Raw genomic sequence first — 22,568 nt, 5'->3', positions numbered from 1 at the left:
AATGCATTATCTAAGGCCTCTTTCACACATCAGTATTTTTGATCAGTATTTCATCAGTATTTGTATGCCAAAACCAGGAGTGTCTCCAAAACAAAGAACAGACATCAGTCTTTCAATTATATTTTTTTCTTGGTAAGTTCCATTCCTGGATTTGGCATTCAAACTCTGATGCAAAATACTGACCAAGTACTGATGTGTGAATGAGCCTTAAGTCTGTGCATGTATAGGGCTCGCTCACACTGTCGTTTACTCTCTCTTGCAAGAGAATCGGGCTGAATATGCTATTGACACTCTGCTCAAACTCTGTTAGTGAGTCATCCGAGTGTGCTTTGATTCTATCGCATGAAAGAATAACAGCACAGGTGCAAAGAAGATGGAGAACGTAATTTCTCTATACCCTCCTGAGCCTCTATGGGAGTACATCAAACTGCACACGGATGACATCCGAATGCAGTCCGATGTTTCACACGTACCCATAGACTTGCATAGGTGCACATGATCCGATCATCACAGGCACTCACAGTATACTGTGATTGTTCTCTCATGCCGAATAGTCATGAGAAAATAATCACAGATCTGAACTGCCCCACAGAATAAGAGTAGGCCGAGTGCTGTCCAATACAACATCAGATAGCTTTGTATAAGCCAAATACCAGGATACAAATCAGCTATATTTAAAACATGGCATACCTAAAATACAAAAATCACAGCGTCAAATACGCGATAAAAAAAGCATGTAAAAAATCGGCCACAGACGCAATTAATAAAATGCAAGTAATCTAATTTACATAACAGGTGTAGAGAAATGCTGCAGAAAATGAGCAACATCTAAGACTCCCCCACCTACACATGCATCTAATTCTCATTAATGTAAGATTGGAATTTGCCTTAAAAGTAGGTAAAAGTAAAAATGTTACCTTATGCAGTTCTGAACACTGAATAAAGTTCACGGGAGGCTCACTCTGTTTGCTTTTCAGTCTCAGAATATTATCAGGATACCCCCAGCTTAGTATTGCAGACCACTGGATATCGGTGCTATGCATGCTTCGAACACCTAGACAAAGAGAATACGGTTGTACTTTGAAGCTCTGGTTTATTATATACAGGAAAGATGTATATCTTTGTACCATGTTAGCCAGTAGATAGAAAAATATCCAGAATTGAGAGTCCTCAGTGGTTGATACCTTTTAATGGCTAACTGAAAAGATGGTAACACATTGCAAGCTTTTGAGACTACTCAGGTCTCTTCATCAGGCAAAGACTAATACAAAATCTGAAGAATCACATATTTATGCACAACACAGCACAGAAAAAATGCAATAGATAAGATAAGTGGCGTGAAGCAGAACTATCATTATGGGAGAGGGATAGACATAAATATTGGACCAGTTCATAGATAAGGAGTATGGATATTTTATTGTTCTGTGATTGGGGTCTGGTTCTGGGTTGTGATGACCCCAGAAGGTCCTAGGAGCAAATTCCTTAATTGATGTAAAAAGACAAAAATCCATGCGACACATTCATTCCTGCATTGAGAGTATCAAAGGTCGTCATGAGTTTATACTCCCAGACTTTTCTGTCTCTCTAAGATGTGAAGTTACCTTTCAATACCAGTAATTTCATGTCTGTGGTGTTGTGATCAGGCATACAAAAATGTTTTGCCACAGGCAGATCCATTTTTTTTTCTCTTATTGTTTGGCAATGAGAATTCATCCTTGTTCTAAGCTTTTGCCCTGTCTCCCCCACATACAGACCCCCAGTTGGACATTTAGTACCAATAATTAAGTACACCACATTAGATGTGATGCAGCTGAAAGTACCTGGGATCTTGTAGTCCTGAGGTGAATTGGAGATCTTTATCTTGTCCGTGGTCATTATAAAAGGACAGGTTTTACATTTATTCTGGTTGCAAGGAAAGGTTCCTGCTGCTGTTGGAGAGGACAGGGAGCTTCTGACAATGATGCTTCTTAGATTTGGGGGCTGCTAAAAGCACAGTAGTGGCGGGTCTGGAAAATGGATTGTAAATCGGGCATCTTTTGGAAGTAAAGGTTATCATTTCCGTGCTGCTCCCCTTAGCACTTCCAGATTTGGGTTGTAGGTGACTACTAGAGGCACCCAGTTATTTTCTTCTTTAGCTTTGTAATGTAGCAGGTGATTCCTTGACATTCTGGTGGCTCTTGTAATTTGGTTTTGAATTGTTCTTGGATGGTAGCCCTGATTCAAAAAGGTCTTTTTGAGGCGACCAAGGTGTTCATCTCTATCAATGGGGTTGGAACATATACGATTGTATCTGATGGCTTGGCTATAGATAATAGAGTTCTTTATGTGCTTTGGATGGAAACTGTCCCATTTAAGGTATGTTGGACGGTCGATTGGCTTCTGATACAGGGATGTCTCTATTTCATTGTTCTTTAGCTTAACGATGGTGTCCAAAAAGTTAATCTCAGTGCTGGAGTAGTTGAGTGTTAAGTTGATGGTGGGATGAAATTTATTAAACTGTTCGTGGAACGTATTTAGCTGTTGCTCAGACTCCGTCCAGATGATTAAAATATCATCAATGTAGCGGTAGTAGGCCAGAGGCCTGATTGGACATGAGGACAAAAAGTTGCTTTCAAGCTTGGCTATGAAAAGATTTGCATACTGTGGTGCCATTTTACTTCCCATAGCTGTGCCAGTCTCCAGTATATATATCTTGTTGTCAAATTCAAAGTATTTGTGGGGGGAGGATGAATTTTATAAGTTTCACCACAGCATCAGTCCCTGTGTTTTCCATGAAGATTTTGCAGGCATTTAATCCATCCTGGTGTGGTATTTTATAGTACAAAGATTCCACATCCATGGATTTGGTTTATTATATGACTTTTCTAAAAATAATAATAGATAGAATACGTGCACTATAAAGTGGCATAAGTTTTGTCCCATGTTTATTTCCCTCTGCTTTTGAAAAAATGTGCATTCTAGTCAAAGTTATTCACAAACTGCATTATAATAGTACATCACAGAGAGTAGTATCCTTCACAGCAATATATATTACAACACTGGAAGTGAAAAATGTGGCATTAAACAGCTAAACACATTCTTTTCACCTTAATATCTTATCGCTTCTCACCCACATAAATGGGTTGTCAACCGAGATAAGACGTTGTGTCCATATGTTACGAATTTAGGGTCCCGTTACAAATAGCGACGCACCAGCGATCCCGACAACTATATGACCTGGTCAGGATCGCTGGTGTGTCGCTACATGATCGCTGGTGAGCTGTCAAACAGGCAGACTCACCAGAGATCAGGACCAGCGAGGACGCGGGGAACTAAGCGCATGTGTCGCTTAGTTACCCGCTCTGTACCCTGCATACCAGTGTGCTCACGCTGGGAGCTGGTATCCAAGGTAAACAGCGGGTAACTAAGCGTGCACGCTTAGTTCCCCGTGTCCTCGCTGGTCCTGATCTCTGGTGAGTCTGCCTGTTTGACAGCTCACCAGCGATCATGTAACGACACCAGCGATCCTGACCAGGTCATATCGTTGTCGGGATATTCATTAAGCAAACTAGGGAGCAGGTCACTGAGGGATCAGCAACCTGTCAGAAGCCAGGTACAATTTCAGATCTACAGGCCAGAGAGCATTTGGGATGCAGTAACCATAATATGGTAAGTTTCAGTGTAATTTCCAATCAAACATTCAAAAGGGGAAATGCCAAAACCTGGAACTTTAGGAAAGCTGAATTCAAGGGAGAGCTTAATCGTGTAGACTGAGACCATGTCATGGTATCTGAGGATACCGAACATAAATGGGGCATTTTTAAGGAAATACTACAAGAATCCTGCACAAAACTTATACCCTCTGGTAATAAAATGTCAAGGAATAAAAAGAAACCATTATGGATAAATTAGACAGTACAAAGTTTAACAAGACAAAAACAAGGGGCATTCAAAATCTTGAAAGCCGAGAATACTTTAAAAGCATTTTAGGAGTATAAAGAACTAAATAAGAAATGTAAAAAAAGAAATCAAGCTAGCAAAGTTATCTACAGAGAAACAAATCACCAACGATATTAAAATAAATCCCAAACATTTTTATCAATGCCAAAAAGGAAAAAACAGATGGTATTGGCACCTTAAAAGACAACAATAACAAGATACCGTATATAGTCGTGTATAAGAGGAGCTTTTCAGCACATTTTTTGTGCTGAAAATGCCCCACTCGGTTTAAACACAAGTTATTGTCCCAGAAGCTGGCGGGGGAGGGGGAGTGGCATAGTAGTGGGTCACAGGAGGCGGCGGGGCTGCGTCTGTAACCGTGCCCGCTGCTAAAGAGAAATGAATATTCACTTCACTGGCAATGAATATTCATTTATTTATAGCGCACACAGTTACAGCTGCAGCTGACGGCCAACAGTTGTAATAAAGAAAAACCCTCTCCTACTTACCTTCCCTGCGCGCCCTCGCAGCATCCTGTTTTGGCTTCCAGTAGCTCCTGCGGCCAAGCAATCACGTGTCCCCGGTCAGTGAAGAGAGGTGAATATTCATTACCTGAATGAGCAAGGACACGTGATTGCTCAGTCGTAGGAGCTGCTGGAAGCTGGTACAGGATGCAGCGAGGGTGCGCAGGGAAGGTAAGTGTTATTTTTTCTTTTTTATTTTTTTCTCATGGGGGGCCATGCATTCAAGGATAGAGATGAGGAACCATGCATACAAGGATAGGGATGAGGAGCCAAGCATACCAGAACAGGGATGAGGAGCCTGGCAGACAAAGACGAGAATAAGGAGCCATGCATACAAGGATAGGGATGAGGAGCCATGCATACAAGAATAGGGCTGATGGGACAATGCATACCTGGCTTATACTCGAGTCAATAAGTTTTTCCAGTTTTTGTGGCCAAATTAGGAGCTTGGGCTCATACTCGGGTCGGCTTATACTCAAGTATATACGGTAATTAGAGGACAAAGAAAAGGCTGAGTTAATTAAACAGGGACTTTTCATGCATGATAATCAATTAACTGACTGTTACATTGATAATTCAACAAGGCAGAAATCAAAGTTCAATACCCGATATGAACTAGTTTAACACAAAAAGTACACATACGTCCAAGCAATTTAAACATTGACAAATCCCTAGGTCCAGATGGCATTCATCCATAGATACAGAGGGAATTGAGCTCAATAATTGACAGACCACTGTATCTCATAGGCCGGGATCACACATGCGAGAAACACGGCCGAATCTCGCATGTTAATGCCCGGCACTGCCACCGGAACTCATGAGCGAAGCATTCAGCTGCATGTATTGATACGCTTCGCTCCCGAGTGCTGACGGCAGTGCCAGACTCGGCTGTGTTTCTCGCATGTGTGATCACGGCCATATTCTTAGGGTCCCGTCACATTTAGCGATGCACCAGCGATCTCGACCACTATACGACCCGGTCAGGATCGCTAGGGCATCCCTAAATGGTCACTAGTGAGCTGCCAAACAGGCAGATCTCACCAGCGACGTAGCAGTGGTCGGCGGTCGTTACTTACCTGTCAGACGCGGCGATGAAGACGTCCTTCACCCGCGTCCACGCGTCGCTCGTCGGCGCCAGCAGGAAGCCCAGCAGGAAGCGGCCAACGAGAAACGGTCCAGGACGTTCTCGCACGATCAGCGATAGCCAGCGGGGGAGCCGGTCGGAGGAAGTATCACACATAGCGATATCGCTAGCAATATCGCTGCTACGTCACAAAATCGGTGACGCTTTAGCGATATTGCTAGCGATATCGCTATGTGTGAAACCCCCTTTAGACTCTCTTCTAAGAGGGGGTGATGCCATAGGATTGGAGGATGGCTGATGTGGTAGCGATATTTATGAAAGGTAAGAAGTTGGATCCAGGCAACTACTGTCCAGTAAGCCTCAGTAGTGTGAAAAATTTTTGACGGCATTATAAGAGATGACCTGCAGAAATATATTGTAGATAATAATATAATAACTGACAACCAGCATGGATTCATGAAGAATAAGTCATGTCTAACTAACATGTTGGGTTTTGTATGAGGAAGGGAGTGCAAATCTAGATGTTGGTAATGCGGCTGATGTGATTTATCTGGACATTGCAAAGGCATTTGATACTGTTCCACATAACAGCCTTATACTGAAGCTCAATAAGCAGGGACTGGGGGAAACTACATGCAGATGAGTAACGAATTGGCTAAATGATAGAAAACAAAGAGTTGTCATAAATGGTACAGTGTTGCGACTGTGGACGCGGCCCAGCCGACGCCTCCACATCGCCCGACAACGTGGGGCGAGCGTCCTAGGTGGGCACGGAATGTGGACCCACTGGACCACATAGGGTAATCTGGACCTACCCAGACTAGGGAAGGGCAGCGAGCAGGGTCTGTCGCAGTTGAGCATGTGGACGAGATGGCGACGTGCAGAACCATATGACACCGCACAACTTCAGGTATGAAGAACATAAAGTTTACTCAAACAAAATCACAGTGCATAAACGAAACATAACCATGCCAGGCTCCTGATTCTGCACATCAGGGAAAGGTACACGTCTCAGAATAACAGACGAAGGCATGAGAACATTACGGGTTGATGTAGTCCAGGATCATCTGACAAAGGCATACTTGGACGGCCTCTCTCTCAGGCCTCAGGCGTAGCACAGGCTCAGCAGGAGAACATCAGACACCGACGTCGGACAGACGTCAGACGATGGCAGGGGTCATCACGGGTTGATGCAGTCCAGGGTCATCTGGCATGGGCATACGACGAAGGTATGAGAACATTACGGATTGATGCAGTCCAGGATCAACTGGCATGGGCATACTAGGACAGCCTCTCTCTCAGGCCTCAGGCGTAGCACAGGATCAGCAGGAGAACATCAGACACCGATCCAGGATAGACGTCATCACAGGGTGGACCCCAGGGAACAGGCGGAACATTGGGACACAGACAGGACAGGAACAGGAACACTAGTATACTGGTGTGGGAACATTCTTTTGTGCACCGACTCAGCTGTGCCACGTTATATTATTGAGGAACAGGAACACTGGCATGGCAACACAGGTCATTGGCTGGTCAGATCCAGGCAGAGCTGTCACCGAGAAACAAGGCTGGAGACTTCCCAGGAACACGGAGGAGGAGTCCATCCAGGAACACATGCGGGACCGACTCTGGAACACAGGCTGGACCGTAAGGACCACGGACCAGACATCTGGACACAGGCTGGACAACCAAGACCACAGACCGGACATCGGGACACATCCGTCACTTCATGGTACGAGGAACCCTCAGTCGTGTTAATGTAGAGGTATGCTGTCAAAGGTTCTTTATCGTCCCCACCTAAGCCATTCATTCTCGTCCCCGTCCCAGGAGACACAGAACGTCCAGGAGGGGTCCTTAGCTCAGACGCCCAACTCCCCGGGTCTAACAATCCCATCACCCGTTCTCCATCCAGCCAGAAGGGACACTGTAGGGTCAGTTCACTGACCAAGCTATCCACAGTATAGCAGGAAGTTCGCTGCTCCCAGCTACAGTCCAATGGCACCTTCGCCACCGCCTTTTTTTGCCACCACCCCAATTTGGGTTACTGCCCCCTTTTGGGACTCCACCCCCTTTTGGGCAACTACTCCATTGTGTGATACCACATCCTTTTTGGCAATCATCTATGTATGGGTTACCACCCCATTTTGGGACTCCCTCTTTTGAGCAATCATCCCTGTTAGGGTTACCGCCCCATTTTTTGGGATACCACCCCGCTTAGAGACACCACCCTTCTCCGGAGTACACTCTGTGGACTCCCCCACGGCAGTCTCAGGTCCAAGTTCACACAGTTCCTTATGTCTTTCTGGGGCTGGTACTGGCCCTTTAAGAGGTTGCACATTCTGTACCTCTGACGTCTTTTTATGACACCCCACCAGCTCCTGCTGGCACTGCCACAGCTTTTGCTGTAGCCGCAAATCACCGGCACCTCCGGCTGCCGCTCACAACCAGCTGCTGGCGTCACTGCAGCTCCTGCTGCTGAATCTCTTGCTGCAACTTGCAATTTCAGCTCGCGCTGCCACAAGTCCGTGCACACTACCGCTGCGCCATCTTCGTGGACACGCCGATCTACAGCAACCTTCGTAACCCCACCGAGTTACAGCCAGCCGCTTGTCACCTTCGTGACCCCACTGAGTAACAGCAAACACCTTCAGCTCTTATAGAGAGAGAGAGGGGAAAAAAAAAACACATACACAGTCTCTCACTGACCCCGGTCAGTACAACACGGACTCCTGTCCACTACCTGGCTCAGCATTGCCAGCACTGCAACATGTGCTTCTTGAAACCGTTGCCCCTAGCAACCGATTTTGTAGTCCTCGCCTGTTGCCCCTAGCAACAAGGCTACAGCAGTGCTCTTAGCATTCTCCATCATATGTCACACAGGAACACTTTCCGTTAAAACAGTCCAATGCAGTTTATTATGGCATCATAAACCGCACTGTAAGCCATGTTATACTTCACAGGCTTACACATAGTTCATAACATTTCAACATATGGCTTTTCTTTGCAGTCCCTAAACACGCTGGGCCTCCTCACTGTCCAGTTACAGTGGGCGACCGCATGCCGTATAGTTCATTAATGTTCATCGAACACAACAATCACAATGTCCGGGGTTACTTCGCAGGAGCTCCAGCTCCAGATGCCGACTCTTTGTCAGTCCTCTCTTTCCCAGGGAAGCTGCTGAACTGGGATCACCGTCCTGGATAACGTCTCGCTCACCAGGCCACCTGACCAGATCCACAGATGGACAGTAGCTCCCCCAATGCAGTGACGTCACTGTCTCTGCAAACACACATGGCCTGTCCGGGTGCTATTCAGAGATCCGTCCCTACTCCCAGGGACTCCCAACACACCGGCCTCACCAGGTCCAGGGCCTCAGCAGGTGCTATTCAGGACATCTGTCCCCCCCTGAGACCATCCAACACTCACGATTCACCGGGTGCTATTCAGGGTTCCGTCCCTACTCCCAGGGACTCCCAACTCACCGGCCTCACCAGGTCCAAGGTCGCAGCAGGTGCTATTCAGGAAGGCAGCACACCTTCCAACACCTAGACCCTCCAGGACCTTCCACCCTGAACCATGCAGGTACACACTCTCCTCCCCATGTGACCAGACCTCAGGCACATTATATGGTACATAACCACACCCACAGGTGAGGTATGGATCACATGGTCATGACCTCACTACAGGTCCTATTCCACACAACCAGCCACACACATACAGACTTTACATTGGGCATTCAGACACATGCCCCTGGGTTGGTTTGTAGGTGACTGGTCCCACCCATCTCACCAGCCACCTGGAAGCTCTCCCTATTACACTGCAGCAAACCCTTAGCAGTACCTCTGCTGATCAACACATGTTCCAGCTTCCATCACAAGGCACCCACCATTGTGATACATATCGGCCATTCACATCCCTGCCGCTCACCATTTCCCTATCAGGTTAAAGGAAACACCTGCATGCATATCCTGGGAAGCCCATACAGCGCCCCCTAGCTGTCACAGGGGTCACTGCATCACAGTACCTATGAATACACCTGCACAAATTAAGGATTTTGTAGGATTGTAGTCAAGTGAGTACCAAACAGGTGGTGATAAACAAAAATTTCATAAGAAATTTGGACATAGTGAATCAGAAGAACTATACTACATTTCTAATTGGAGGTATTTGCTACTATTATTATTACATTTGATAAAAATTGGGATAAGATTGGGAGATAGGAATACCACTTTAAGTTCATAACGAGGCTACTTCTGCCAAGCCTTTTCCAACTGTCAGTTCCATACAATGAACAGAGAAAATAACAATACCATACAGTACTACTGACATAAGTCAGAAGACATATTAGACTGATTATTAGGAACTAGATGGAGGCTCGATGCTATCGCATCGGAAGGGCGGTAATGTCACGATGGGGGCAGGCTTTGCAGCGTTGAGAATCTCTCTCCCCCTATGTGCTCACCAACATATCCACTCTCTTTCCCCATGTGCTGACTTCTCCCGTCTGTGCTCTCTTCTTTGACCTGTCTGCCCCATGTGCTATCCCCCTTGTCTGCTGTCTCTCTCCTTCCTGTGCTGTGTTCTCTCCTCATGTGCTGTCCCGTTTGAGCAGTCTTCCTCCTGTGCTCTGCCTCTCACCTCTGTGTCTGACCGTGTACAGAACATACCACAGCTCCTGGGCAGGGGAGGAAGCAAAAGACAATACTGACATTACAGCAGGAGATTGCAGAGAATACATTTTGTGAGGTAAAATATTGTTTAAAAACAGTCAGTGAAATATTTTACCTCACAAAATGAATCCTCTGTGATCCCCTGCTGTAATGTCAGTATTATCTTCTGCCTCCTCCCCTGACGAGCAGATGTGGCATGCCCCGTACACAATTAGTAACAATTGAACATAACTGATTATTCGAAAATATACCAGAAAAATAGAAAATAATAAAATACCATAATATGGTTCATTAATCAGGCCGCCGGTATCAGCCGAATGATTCACTGCTTCTGTGCGGAATTCGTGCAGGCGCAGTGCGACGGTGTTCCGCTGGTGGTACTGTGCAAGAGGCTGCGTGAGTCTGACTGTGTGAGTGAGTGTGACTGTGAGAGTGTGAATGTGTGTGTGAGTGAGTTTGAGTGTGAATGTGAGTCTGAGTGTGAATGTGAATCTGAGTGTGAATCCGAGTGTGTGTTTGACTGTGAGAGTGTAAATGTGAGTGTGGGAGTGTATGAGAGTGAATCTGAGTGTGAGTGTGTGATACGTACAGCATATAGAGTGTGTGTGTGTGGTGCGACGGTGTTCCACTGGTGGTATCGCGCAATAGGTTGGTATCAGCAGGAGTTTCCATATTGAGACACCCATCACTTGGGTGTCCAAATATGGCGGTCGGTGAACTTTCTCCGCTTGGAATTCTGGGTACAATGACATCTGGACAGAACAGGAAATGAAAACATTACAAGGCAATTATATAAATAGATAAGGAGAACTGTATTCAGGTACTCTACTGAGAGATTTAAAAAAAGGGTGGATCCCTGGTAATCTCTGAGTATGAAAACTGCATTGGCGCTGAGGTTGGAACCCTAAATACAAACGCAAAATGACACATATGCTCAATGTCCTGACACACCAGAAAAAAAAAGTTATTTGGTAGAGTTTTATTATAGTCTAGGAAATTCTAAAGTTTCCATAGGAAGACGCACAGGTGCTTGGAGGTGCTTACAGATTCCCTTTAAGCAGATCCAGGTTCACTGGCCAGGGAAAATCCATTGTTTAGTTGGTGAGGCAGCACAAAACACAGATGGACACAGTTTTACCAGGTAAGCTGACGCCTGTGTTACACAGAATACACAATCGGCAATATTATGCAAAGGATTCATACAACCTCAGAGCAGAACATGAAAACATGAGCACAACTTCTTTTTTACTACTTCTATTTTTTACTTGAACAATATAAAATTAATTGATTTCAGGAACACCTTTAGACCTGTAAATAGAAGCCATCATCGGAAAATTATCTATTCGTTATATCAGGATTTTGTGCTAAATGCATTTAAAAAAAGGGAATGCTTTCATTCATTTATTTTTTATGTGGAAATAGCTGCATGAGGTTGTTTTTGCAAGAAGAGTAATAATTTTAAATGACACTATTCAGTTTACCATATAATTTACTGAAAAATAGGAAAACTATTCCAAGCGGGATGAAATGGGGAAGAAAAATGCAAATGCACTATTGTTTTTTTGGGGATTTGTTTCTACAGCGCTCCTTGTGCAATGGCAATACGTTTTTTAAAGTAAGTACAATTATGACAAAACCAAACTGAGTTTTGTTTTTCTTTTTTTAAATTGAGAACCTTGTATTTAAAAAAGCAACCCTAGCGGCACAAGCGTTTTCTCCAGCAGTGCTCTAGATGTGATGAACATCTGTGGAAAAAAATCCCTTTTTTCTGAAGATTTCATTATCATTTTATTCTTAACACCTATAACTTTGCCCTTCACCTTTCCAAGAAAGCCTACCACCCTCATCATCTCAATATCCATCAATCCTAAACAACTCTTTGACACTTTCCTCTCATTTTCAGTCCTCAGCGCTTGCAATCTGGCCAACTATTTTCTACAGTAGAATTTTTGTTACCACATAAGACAGGAAATTGTCTCAAATCCCCTAATATCATTCATCCTCTTCTCCACCCGGCTCCTCACTTCTTTTCACTTTACTACCTCCACCAGTGACTCTATTCACGCTCACCTCCTGGGCTAGTTCTGTGGAATGCACCAACCTGGACAATTTGGTTAATTCCCAGTATCCAAAATTTTCAGCAAGCCTTAAAAATGTATTTCTCTTGACTGATCTATCACTTTGTCCCACCCCTATTTCCTTATAGGTTGTAAGGTTGTGGGCTCACTCCTCTTGATATGTGTTGAGGTGTGTCTAACTCTGTAATGTCACATTTTCTTTGTACATGAACCCTCTGAACCCATAACGCTTTTGTCTTTCTGTCCATAGTTATATATATTTTTTGCATGTTGAGCCATTTTGTCAAGGATTTTCAAAGCAAACAAACATACCAGTCTCATCAGGTCTCAGAGATCTATTTATTAGTGTATGCAGTTTGCATTGTCTAATCTGTTGACAGATCCGCTAAAAGGATAAAAATCTCTCAGTTCACAAGAGGCTAAAAATGAAACATTATAGTTACCTTGTTCCTTGCTGTAACTCATCATTAGGCAGAATTTTCTTGATAGTCCACAAATAGCTTTAGTGGGCAAAGCCTGTAACGATCCAAATATTTCTCCATGAGGCTGACTGAAGCAGACAGTGGGATCTGGAGCACTTGGAGAACCAACAAATTCTCCCCATTTCAGTCCTCGTATCCAAGATAATGGACTCTGTAATTTCAAGAAATTGAACTTTAATACACAAGTTAAAGCTATTTATCTGACATGAAAAATGATCTGTAAAGAAAAAAAAAAATATAACATACAAGTAAAAAATAAATCATATATCTAGATCCGCCATAGCGGAAAATATTGATTATCAGTACAATGATACCACTCAAATAGTAAATTAGGCAGCAAGTGATAAGTCAGTTCAACCAACCAAAAATGTTCGTAGGAAGTAGGAAAGACAGATTGTCCGCAACATTTGAACACTTATTTAAATTTGTTTATAAGAGTTTTTAATTGTGCTTTTGAGAGAGTTTTTAAAACATGGATTTTTGTGATAACTCACTGTAAAATCCTTTTCTCCGAGACGCTCATTGGGGGACACAGATACTGTGGGTGTATGCTTCTGCCGCTAGGAGGCTGACACTAAGTGAAAAAAAAGAGGTTAGCTCCTCCTCCGCCGTATACACCCTCGCCCCTATTGCGGGAGTAAATCAGTTTGTTGCCAAAGCAGGACAACAAAATCAGCCTTAATACAGGTACAACATGTCCAAAACACCACCCTTATATCAAATTAGTAAATGCACATAAATTTAAACAAAACAAGAGCCAACTGGCTAATAGGGTGGGTGCTGTGTCCCCCAATGAGCGTCTCGGAGAAAAGGATTTTACGGTGAGTTATCACAAAAATATATGTTTCTCCTTTGCCTCATTGGGGGACACAGATACTGTGGGACGTCCTAAAGCAGTCCCTGGGTGGGAGATTGACTCACCGATCCACGCTACATGCACCTCTTGTTTACAGGTGCACCACCGCTGCTTGGAGAATCCTTCTACCCAGGCTCGCATCCGCTGAGGCCTGAGTATGGATATTATAATGTTTGGCAAATATGTACAGGCTGAACCAGGTTGCTGCCTTGCAAACCTGTTCCGTCAAAGCCTGGTGCCGAAGCGCCCAAGTGGCTCCCACTGCCCGAGTAGAGTGCGCTCTGATACCTGCTGGAATCGGCGTGCCTCTAATGCGGTAGGACTCCTGAATAGTCAAACAAATCCATCTGGCTATAGTCGATTTTGAGGCAGTGAGTCCCTTCCTGCACCCTTCGGGGAGCACGACCAGCGTGTCCGTCTGACGTAAGGGTGCCGTCCTTGACACGTACCTCCGGAGGGCTCTTACTAGGTCTACGTGTGAAGAGCCTTTTCCACAGGGTGCACCGGTGCTGGACAAAATGAAGGCAAGACAACATCTTCATTAATGTGAAAAGAGGACACGACTATCGGCAGAAAAAGAGGGGCTGGTCTGAGCAACACCTTATCCGTATGGAAAGTGAGGAATGGGGCTTGGCAGGACAGGGCTGCCAGTTCTGAAACCCGCCTGATAGAAGTGATGGCCACTAGGAACACCACTTTCCAGGAAAGGTACCTCAAGGAGATATCCTGAAGCGGTTCAAATGGAGCTTGCTGCAGAACACTTAGGACCAGGTTAAGGTCCCAAGCGTCCATAGGCGCCTTATAGGGAGGTACCAAGTGGGAGACTCCCTGGATGAAAGTCTTCACCTGCAGATTGGTAGCAATTCTGCGCTGGAACAGGATGGATAAAGACGATATTTATCTCCTGAGGGAATTTGTGGCATGGCCCGAGTCTAGGCCCGACTGGAGAAAAGTCAAGATGTTGGGGATCGAGAATCTCAGCGGAGAAACACCGCGGCCTCGACACCAAGCAAAGAACACCTTCCAGGTGTGGTGGTAAATTCGTGCTGAAGCAGGCTTCCGGGCGCTAATCATTGTAGCGACCACCTTGCTCCCGAACTCTGCCTGGGTTAGAATCCAAGATTCAATGGCCATGCTGTCAAACACAGGGCCCCTGAGTTCGGGTGGCAAATCGGCCCTTGAGAAAGTAGATCTGGGCGCTCTGGCAGGTGCCAAGGAACGTCGGCGAGCAGCTGCATTAGATCTGCGTACCACGCTCGACGGGGCCAGTCTGGGGCCAGCAGAATCGCCGGAGCCCCTTCCGTCTTGATCTTCTTGATGACCCTCGGAAGTAGTGGAAGCGGGGGAAATAGATATGGGAGGCAAAACTGGTTCCATGGCAGAACCAACGCGTCCACAGCGATTGCCTGCGGGTCCCTGGCCTGAGCGACATATGTGGGCAACTGGCGTTCACTCTGGACGCCATCAGATCCACATCTGTAGTTCCCCACAGCTGACAAATCTGCCGGAAGACTTCGGGATGTAGACACCACACTCTGGACGCAAGACCCTGCCGGCTGAGAAAGTCTGCCGCCCAATTTTCCACACCCGGGATGTGGACAGCCGAAATCACCGAGTGGTTTGCTTCGGCCCACTGCAGCATGTGCCCCACCTCGCGCATGGTTGCTCTGCTGAGGGTGCCCCCTTGGTGATTTATGTAAGCCACTGTCGAGGCGTTGTCCGACTGAATCCGGACAGGGCGGCCCGCTAGAAAGTGATGAAACTTTTGCAGAGCCAGCCGAATTGCTCGTATCTCCAGTAAGTTGATCGAGAGGTGTGCCTCCTGTGGCGACCACCATCCCTGGGTCGTGTGATGGCGAAACACCGCTCCCCAGTCGAGGAGACTGGCGTCGGTTGTCATCACCAACCAATGGTCTGGGGGGAAAGGTTTCCCCTGGGTCAGAGAGGAACTGGTTAACCACCATCCGAGCGACTGCCTGACTTAAACGGACAGTCGGCACTGCCGATCGAGCGTGAAGGGTTTCTTGTCCCAAGCTGACAAAAGGGCGTGCTGCAGGGGGTGACGATGGAACTGGGCGAACGGTACCGCTTCCATTGCTGCCACCATTTTCCCTAGAATCCTCATCCCAGATCGGATGGTATGAGGGACTGGTTGCCGAAGTGTCCGGACTCCCTGCCGGAGCGCTAGCACCTTTTCCTGAGGGAGAATTACCAACCCTCGGCGAGTGTCGAGAACCATTCCTAGAAAGGAGATATTTTGAGCTGGCACAAGGGATGACTTCTTCGCATTGACCAACCACCCTAAGCGGGCAAGAGTATCTAGCGTGATGTTGACATTTTCCTCGCATGCCCGCATTGAAGGGCCTTTGACCAAGAGGTCATCCAGATAAGGCAAGACGACTATGCCTCGAGAATGCAGTATGGCCATGACAACTGCCATAACCTTTGTGAACACTCTGGGAGCCGTGGCTAGCCCGAAGGGTAGTGCTATGAACTGAAAATGTAGATCGCTGATGGCGAAGCGTAGAAACCTCAGATGAGGAGTAAAAATGGGAATATGCAGATATGCATCCTAGATATCTATTGAAGCCAAGTATTCTCCCTGCTCCATGGCAGATATGACTGACCGGAGAGACTCCATCCGGAAATGTCTGATCCTGATGAATTTGTTCAGAAGCTTCAGGTCCAAAACAGGCCTGACCGACCTGTCCTGTTTGGGGACCGCAAAAAGGTTGGAATAGAATCCCTGATTTTTTTTCGTGTTCCGGCACTGGAACAATGACTCTGTTGTGCTGGAGTGATTTGATGGCACCCAATGGAGCCCTTGCCTGGGCATCCACTCTGGGAAGCCGGGAAAGAAAAAAACGTCTTGGTGGGTATCTGACAAATTCTATTTTGTAACCTGAGGCCACCAATTCCTTTACCCATGTGTCGTGAGCGACACTGGCCCAGACGTGGAAAAACCAGAGTAGGCGGCCGCCCACCTTGCCGGTATCGTCTGGTAAAGGCCTCGAGTCATTTGGCCGACGATCTTTGGGATCTGGATCCCCTCGATCGGGGCTGCTGAGTATGCAATCTCCCCAATGGGTTGGCTCTATATGAGACCAGCCGCTCCCTATCCTGGTTGGGGCGGCCTGAGGCGGCGGAATTGGCCGCTGTAGTCCACCCGGTGTTGCGAAAGGCCCAAAAACGTGCCTGAAATGGGTGACGAAAAAGCGGTTTGACCCTTTGTTGAGGGAGAAACCCACTCTTCCCTCCTGTGGAGTCGGAGATAAGTTGATCCAACTTCTCCCCAAATAGGCGGCCGCACTGATAAGGCAGGGAAGTCAAGGACTTCTTAGAAGAAAAATCGGCTCACCATGTCCTTAGGGCTCTTCTGATCGAAATTGCATTAGCGGCAGCAAGTGCCGAGCAATTGGCCGCATCCAAAGATGCATTGATTACATAGTCTCCGGCCATCTCCATCTGACCTGCAACCTCCGAAATCTCTGCAGGTAGCTCCTGCGTGACCTTGTTTAATGTTTCTGACCATGATATCATAGCCTTGGCTACCCAAGTTGCTGCGAACGAGGGAGCGTTTGCTGACCCTGACGCCTCATATACTGAGCGAGCGAAGCTCTCTATAAGGCAATCCGTGGGATCCTTAATTGAGGAACCACTAGGGATGGATAGCAGGGTCTTAGTGGCTAGGCGCGAAACCGGAGGATTCACCATCGGGGATTCCATCCATCTTTTACGGAGGTTCGGAGCAAACGGATACCTTGTTTCGAGTGCCTTTTGACCCAAGAAACGCATGTCTGGATGTTCTCTGTGCCGCTGCACTATGTCCTCAAACTCTGGGTGAGAGGAAAAAACTCTGTGCAGGCGCTTCACTTGCTTAAATGCCACTTTATGCCCCGTAGCCGTTGCGGGATCATCCTCAATCCCCAGGGTCTGATTGACGGCTTCTATGAGGCTGTCCATTGTTTCACGTGACCCTCGTCTGAGTCGTAATCTGAGGTCTGCTCGCTATCAACCACTGGTGACGGGGAGCGAGAAGCAGAGCTTACGGATGCCAAGGCACCAGACGGAATGGGTGGGTGACACCACGTGGATTTGTTTCCTCCAGGTCTGCCTGGAGCGAGAGTGGCCCCTGCAGGTCGGAGGCTTTTGTGAGGTGGAGGTTCCCTCTAAGGCCGGCGAGCCATAGTCCCTGCCCCTATCTGGGGCTTGAAGGGACTCTATTGCTCTCGTAAGCGATGCCATGGACTGTGACAGTGACCAGGCCCACTCCGGGGGATTTGACACATTGGTCACGGTCGCAGGGGAGGGCTCCTGGGCGCATTTGGATTCGCAGGCTTCTGCATAATCGCTTGCTCTGCGCCCGCGGAAACGCAGCCCGACAAGAGATGCATTCAGCGTAAAAGAACGTGTGCGTCTTTGCCTTTTCGGACATGCTGGATCTGTCCGCTGCTGGGGATGTGGGGAGGAGGTAGCACCTCGTTTTCCATGGCGTGGCCTCTCGGGCAGCACTTACCCCAGTCCCCCCCCCGTCCTGGCTGCTTCCTTCAAATCGTGCGCCACCAGCTGTGGGAGTGAACCAGCATGTAAAACTGCTCTGGGGCGGTGTTTCCGTTCTGCGGCCTAGCCGCGCTCCGAAGCCGGGGCCCAAATTTCTTCGCCGCCGCCCAGTGCGGGGCGGGCCGTCGGAAGTGACGCGCGGCTCCAGGGGCGGGACTTCCGGCCGCAGCCTAGCTCCGGTTGCAGCCGCGGCCTCTATTTTTCCCCTACCCGACCGGGGGGGGGTACACAAAAAAACATGGCGCCGCTAACTGCGCAGCGCCGCCTGACGGGTCCAGCCACTCTCAGCCTTGCATGGCCGGTGGCTTTCGCCGGCTGGGGGCTCCAGCCCTGAGATCTTCGCAGGAGCCCTCCCAGACCCTCTCCTCACCGATGATCCTCTTCAGCCTGAGCACAGGTATGTGAGGGGGTCTTGATAAAATAGGACGGTGCAGGCACCCTAGCTCCATCTAACCCCTTCAGGGGGTGAGGAGAGGGACCGACCGGAACCTTGCAGCACCGCAGTCTAAGCATTGGTGGAGCAGTGGGGGCCGTACGGACTAGTCTTGTGCCTCTGTACAGCCCATGGTTTCAATACCTAGGGGTGGTCGGGGCTAAGTCTGGCACTGTGTCCCACAATTCGGGAGAGGATACATGGAGGCGACACTCTCTCGTGCTCGCCCGTTGTTGGTTTGGGGAAATTAGACCCTTTCAATAGGATCCGTTGCCCCTGTCACATCTTCATGGAAAAAGATGAAAAAAGTCTGGAGAAAAAAACAGACGTGTGCCTCCATGGACACTAAGCAAAAAACTGATTTCCGCCGGCAATAGGGGCAAGGGTGTATACGGCAGAGGAGAAGCTAACCTCTTTTTTTCACTTAGTTTCAGCCTCCTAGCGGCAGAAGCATACACCCACAGTATCTGTGTCCCCCAATGAGGCGAAGGAGAAATAAGTTACGTTTTGGAAGCAGCGCTTTTTAATGTCATGTTTGTTACAATAGTCCTGATGTCCCTGCATGTGTCCCTTTCCTCCCCTCTGCATGGATGGCGACGTGTTGACTTACCCATCTGCGCACCCCCAGCATCTCTCTCCTGACTAAGCAACTTCAGTAATCAGTATACTCTCTGTTACCTAGTTGTGAGGTCCCTGTAACAGTGCTCTCTGAATTTGATCCTTCCCGTCCCATATACCTGACCCTGTCAGCTCCTCATCCTGCTCGTCCTACTGTACCTATACCCGAACCCATCCTGCCTGTGCCTACTCCTGTTCCTGATCCGTCTGAACCAGCCCCTACTGTATCGCTCCTGCTACACCAGTTCCTGTCCAGTCCTGCTTCCCTGATCCTTTGGGGGCCAGCTGCAGGGGTTCCGTAGTCTGCCCTGGAGTACCACCTAGGTTCAAGTCTATCCACAACATCACAGGCTCTAGTGAAGAACCAGGTGTTCGCATAGTTACGCCACTCAGGTTCTTTGAGGACCGCGGCACAGTGGTTCCACAACCACGTGCGTAAAAATGTTTTAACTAAAGCTGCTTTGCTTTTAATAATACTTGGCAATAGGTTTTGACAAAACTTTATGGATACAGTCATGTGTAGTTCACATGAGTTTTTAGTCAGTTTCCACAGCATAAACACACTAAAAACACATTTGCATTTTGATGCAATTCTGTTCGGAAAGTCTTCACAAAAATGTTGACTAACACGGAAGAGAAATTAACATGTTGCACATTTAGAAAAGGCGCCACAGCTACAAATCCCATCCACTTTGCTGAAAGTGTAAAATGCTGCGTTATTTGCGCAGTGAAAATATGCAGGATCAAAAACTCACCAAAACTCAGCGTAAATGATTGGCTATTACTTTTTTTTATTGTTGGCTTATCTTTAGGAATAGAATAGGCCATCAATGTCTGATCGGTGGGCTTGTGACACCTGGTACCCCCACGTAATTTATTGATGATTTGAGCTAACATGACAACAGCTTATTTTCCTTCTGCAGAGCTTGGGCACTGAAAAAGATTAGTCAGGAGGCAAGTGAAAAGGAATTCTCACCCCGAGATGACTGCACAAAGATCCACAACCAGTGCTTTCATATGATATTCAACCTCCTTCACCAACAGTGGTTCGTGCATCATCTTCTCCCAAACTGACAGCAGAAAAACAGATATGCACTTGAAGATCTTTTGTCATGATGTCAGCTCCATCTACCAATGCCACAACCCTCCTCTCCTCTTCTTTACTGACATCACTTCCTCACATCATCACCTTCTCACTCCAATCTCATTCCCAGGTTGACCACCATAAATTCATCATCATCATTAAAATCATCCATGAAGCAGCTGACAATTGTCTCAGTGTGGGAAATATTCTGAGCTCCTTGCCCCTTCTCCTGATTCCCATCTCTAGATTTGTCCTGACTCAGAATATCACTGCAAGTGTGGTGAAATTGCAAAAAAGTGCAATTCTAGAGTTGTTTTTTTTTTTTACCATGTTGTCTAAATGCTAAAACCGACCTGCCATTATGATTCTCCAGGTCATTATGAGTTCATAGACACCAAAAATGCCTAGATTTTTTTTTAATCTAAAGTGGTGAATAAAAATTCCAAAGTTTGTTAAAAAAAAAAGAAAATTGCCCCATTTTCCGATACCTGTAGTCTCCATTTTTCATGATCTGGGGTTGGGTGAGGGCTTATTTTTTGCGTGCTGAACTGACCTTTTTACTGAAACCATTTTGGTGCAGATACAATCTTCTGGTTCATTCTTTTTTTCCATTGATAGATTGGGCGATTCTGATTGTGGCGATACCAAATATGTTTTTTTATTGTTTTATTTTGAATGGGGTGAAAAGGGGGTGATTTGAACTTTTATATTTTTTTCATTTTTTAAATATTATTCAAAACATTTTTTTTTACTTTTTGCATGATTCAATAGTCTCCATGGGAGACTAGAAGCTGCACTACTTCGAACGCCTCTGCTACACACAGACGATGATCAGATCTCGCCTGTGTGTAGAAGAAGTGCTCACTCACAATCTGGCTATGACAACCATAGAGGTCTGCTGGAGACCTCTGGTTGTCATGCCGACCCATCGGTGTCCCGTGATCATGTGACGGGATCACCGATGTGCGGGATAAAGAAATTACCAGTGGCATTTAACTAGCTAACAGCCACGGGTGGATCGTGATTCCACCCTCAGCTGTTGCGGGCACATGTCAGCTATATAGATCAACTGACATGTGCCCGCAAAGGTGCGGGCTCAGCGCCGGAGCCTGCACTAAACAGGGGGAGTCCGACGTGGGCGTATTATTACGTCTAACGTCGGAAAGAGGTTAAAGTCTGCAAACAAAAAGATTATCTGTTATGGAGCTGGATGAGGATGAATTTGCAGAGCACTGAGCCAAACTGATGGTGTCACAGTCAGAGGTAACACAGTACTGATGTTATCAAAGTAAGTGATGTGCCTTATAGTTAATAATGTCCTCAGCATTCTCCACACTAACATGCTTGCCAGCCAAAAGAGGAAAATGGTTACCTATGTTAGGTAGTTATATTACCTAAATGGCTTTTTATCAGTGATGGTGGTGTTGTTGCTGCTACTTGCGGCTCCCACATTGTTACTGCTAGATGCAATAAGTATATTTTTTTCTTTCACAGTACCCCCTCCATTGCCATTTTGACATTACCATTTTCTACAAAAGAACTAACTTTTGTGTTCTGAACCACATTTCCTCCTTCCCCCAAAAAAGCAACCCTGTTGTGAGTTCATTTTTCCCTTCACCATTGAGGTCTGATGAACTCCCTCCTCTAGTGAAGGAAGGTAGTGAGACTGATTACCAAACACCTGGGCAGCTAGATGATGACTGGGTGGCTGGAATTGAGGACTGGATATAAGGCTGCCGACGCCCTTCTTCCTGGCTGGTGATTTTCCTGCTGGATTCTTGGAGACCAGTCTGATTCCTGCATCTCAAAGCTAAGTTTTTCTGCTCTGCTTAGTACTCTTCAGATTTGTTTTTGTTTTGCCTTGTTTTTTGGGAGTTCAGCCATCCCCGGCCGGGGGTGAGCTGAATTCCATTTTTGTCTCTGATCTGTTGTTCTTTGCTCTGTCTTCAGAATATACCTGAGTGCTGATATAGTCTTTTGAAGCCTAGCGACTTCAGGGCCTGTTTTTCCTATCAGTCGGTTGGCTCAATTTGATAGGGTTTTTGTGGATGGCAGACAGCAGCTTTCCTATCCTGTCCTATGTAGTTAGCTTGGGCCCCATCATTTGCTCAACCTATCTTTCTATCTGTGTTAGTGTTTTCATCTTGCTTCACCGTCATTATATGTTGGGGGCTGCCTATTGCTTTGGGGTCTGCTCTGGGGCAGTTTAGTTTTTCCCCTTTCTGTCTTTAGGCTGTGTAGTTCTCCGACTGTGATCGAGG

General features: G+C 46.7%; 1 protein-coding gene across 2 annotated transcripts in view; it reads right to left on the bottom strand.

The window, feature by feature from the left end:
* Positions 1-22,568, bottom strand: part of LYST (lysosomal trafficking regulator) — a 722,897-nt gene that overhangs the window by 84,401 nt on the left and 615,928 nt on the right. For both annotated transcript variants that reach the window (XM_073560091.1, XM_073560092.1), the window contains exons 45-46: positions 12,718-12,907; positions 918-1,054 (exon numbers count right to left, since the gene is read on the bottom strand). In XM_073560091.1, the coding sequence (XP_073416192.1) occupies positions 918-1,054; positions 12,718-12,907 (327 nt within the window). The remainder of the gene's footprint in view (positions 1-917; positions 1,055-12,717; positions 12,908-22,568) is intronic.

Source organism: Dendrobates tinctorius, unplaced genomic scaffold (genome assembly GCF_039654945.1).
Source record: "Dendrobates tinctorius isolate UK_male_01 unplaced genomic scaffold, ASM3965494v1 ptg000293l, whole genome shotgun sequence".
NCBI lineage: Eukaryota > Metazoa > Chordata > Amphibia > Anura > Dendrobatidae > Dendrobates > Dendrobates tinctorius.
The sequence above is the reverse complement of the archived record's forward strand: the minus strand, read 5'-3'. Positions and strand labels throughout refer to the sequence as shown.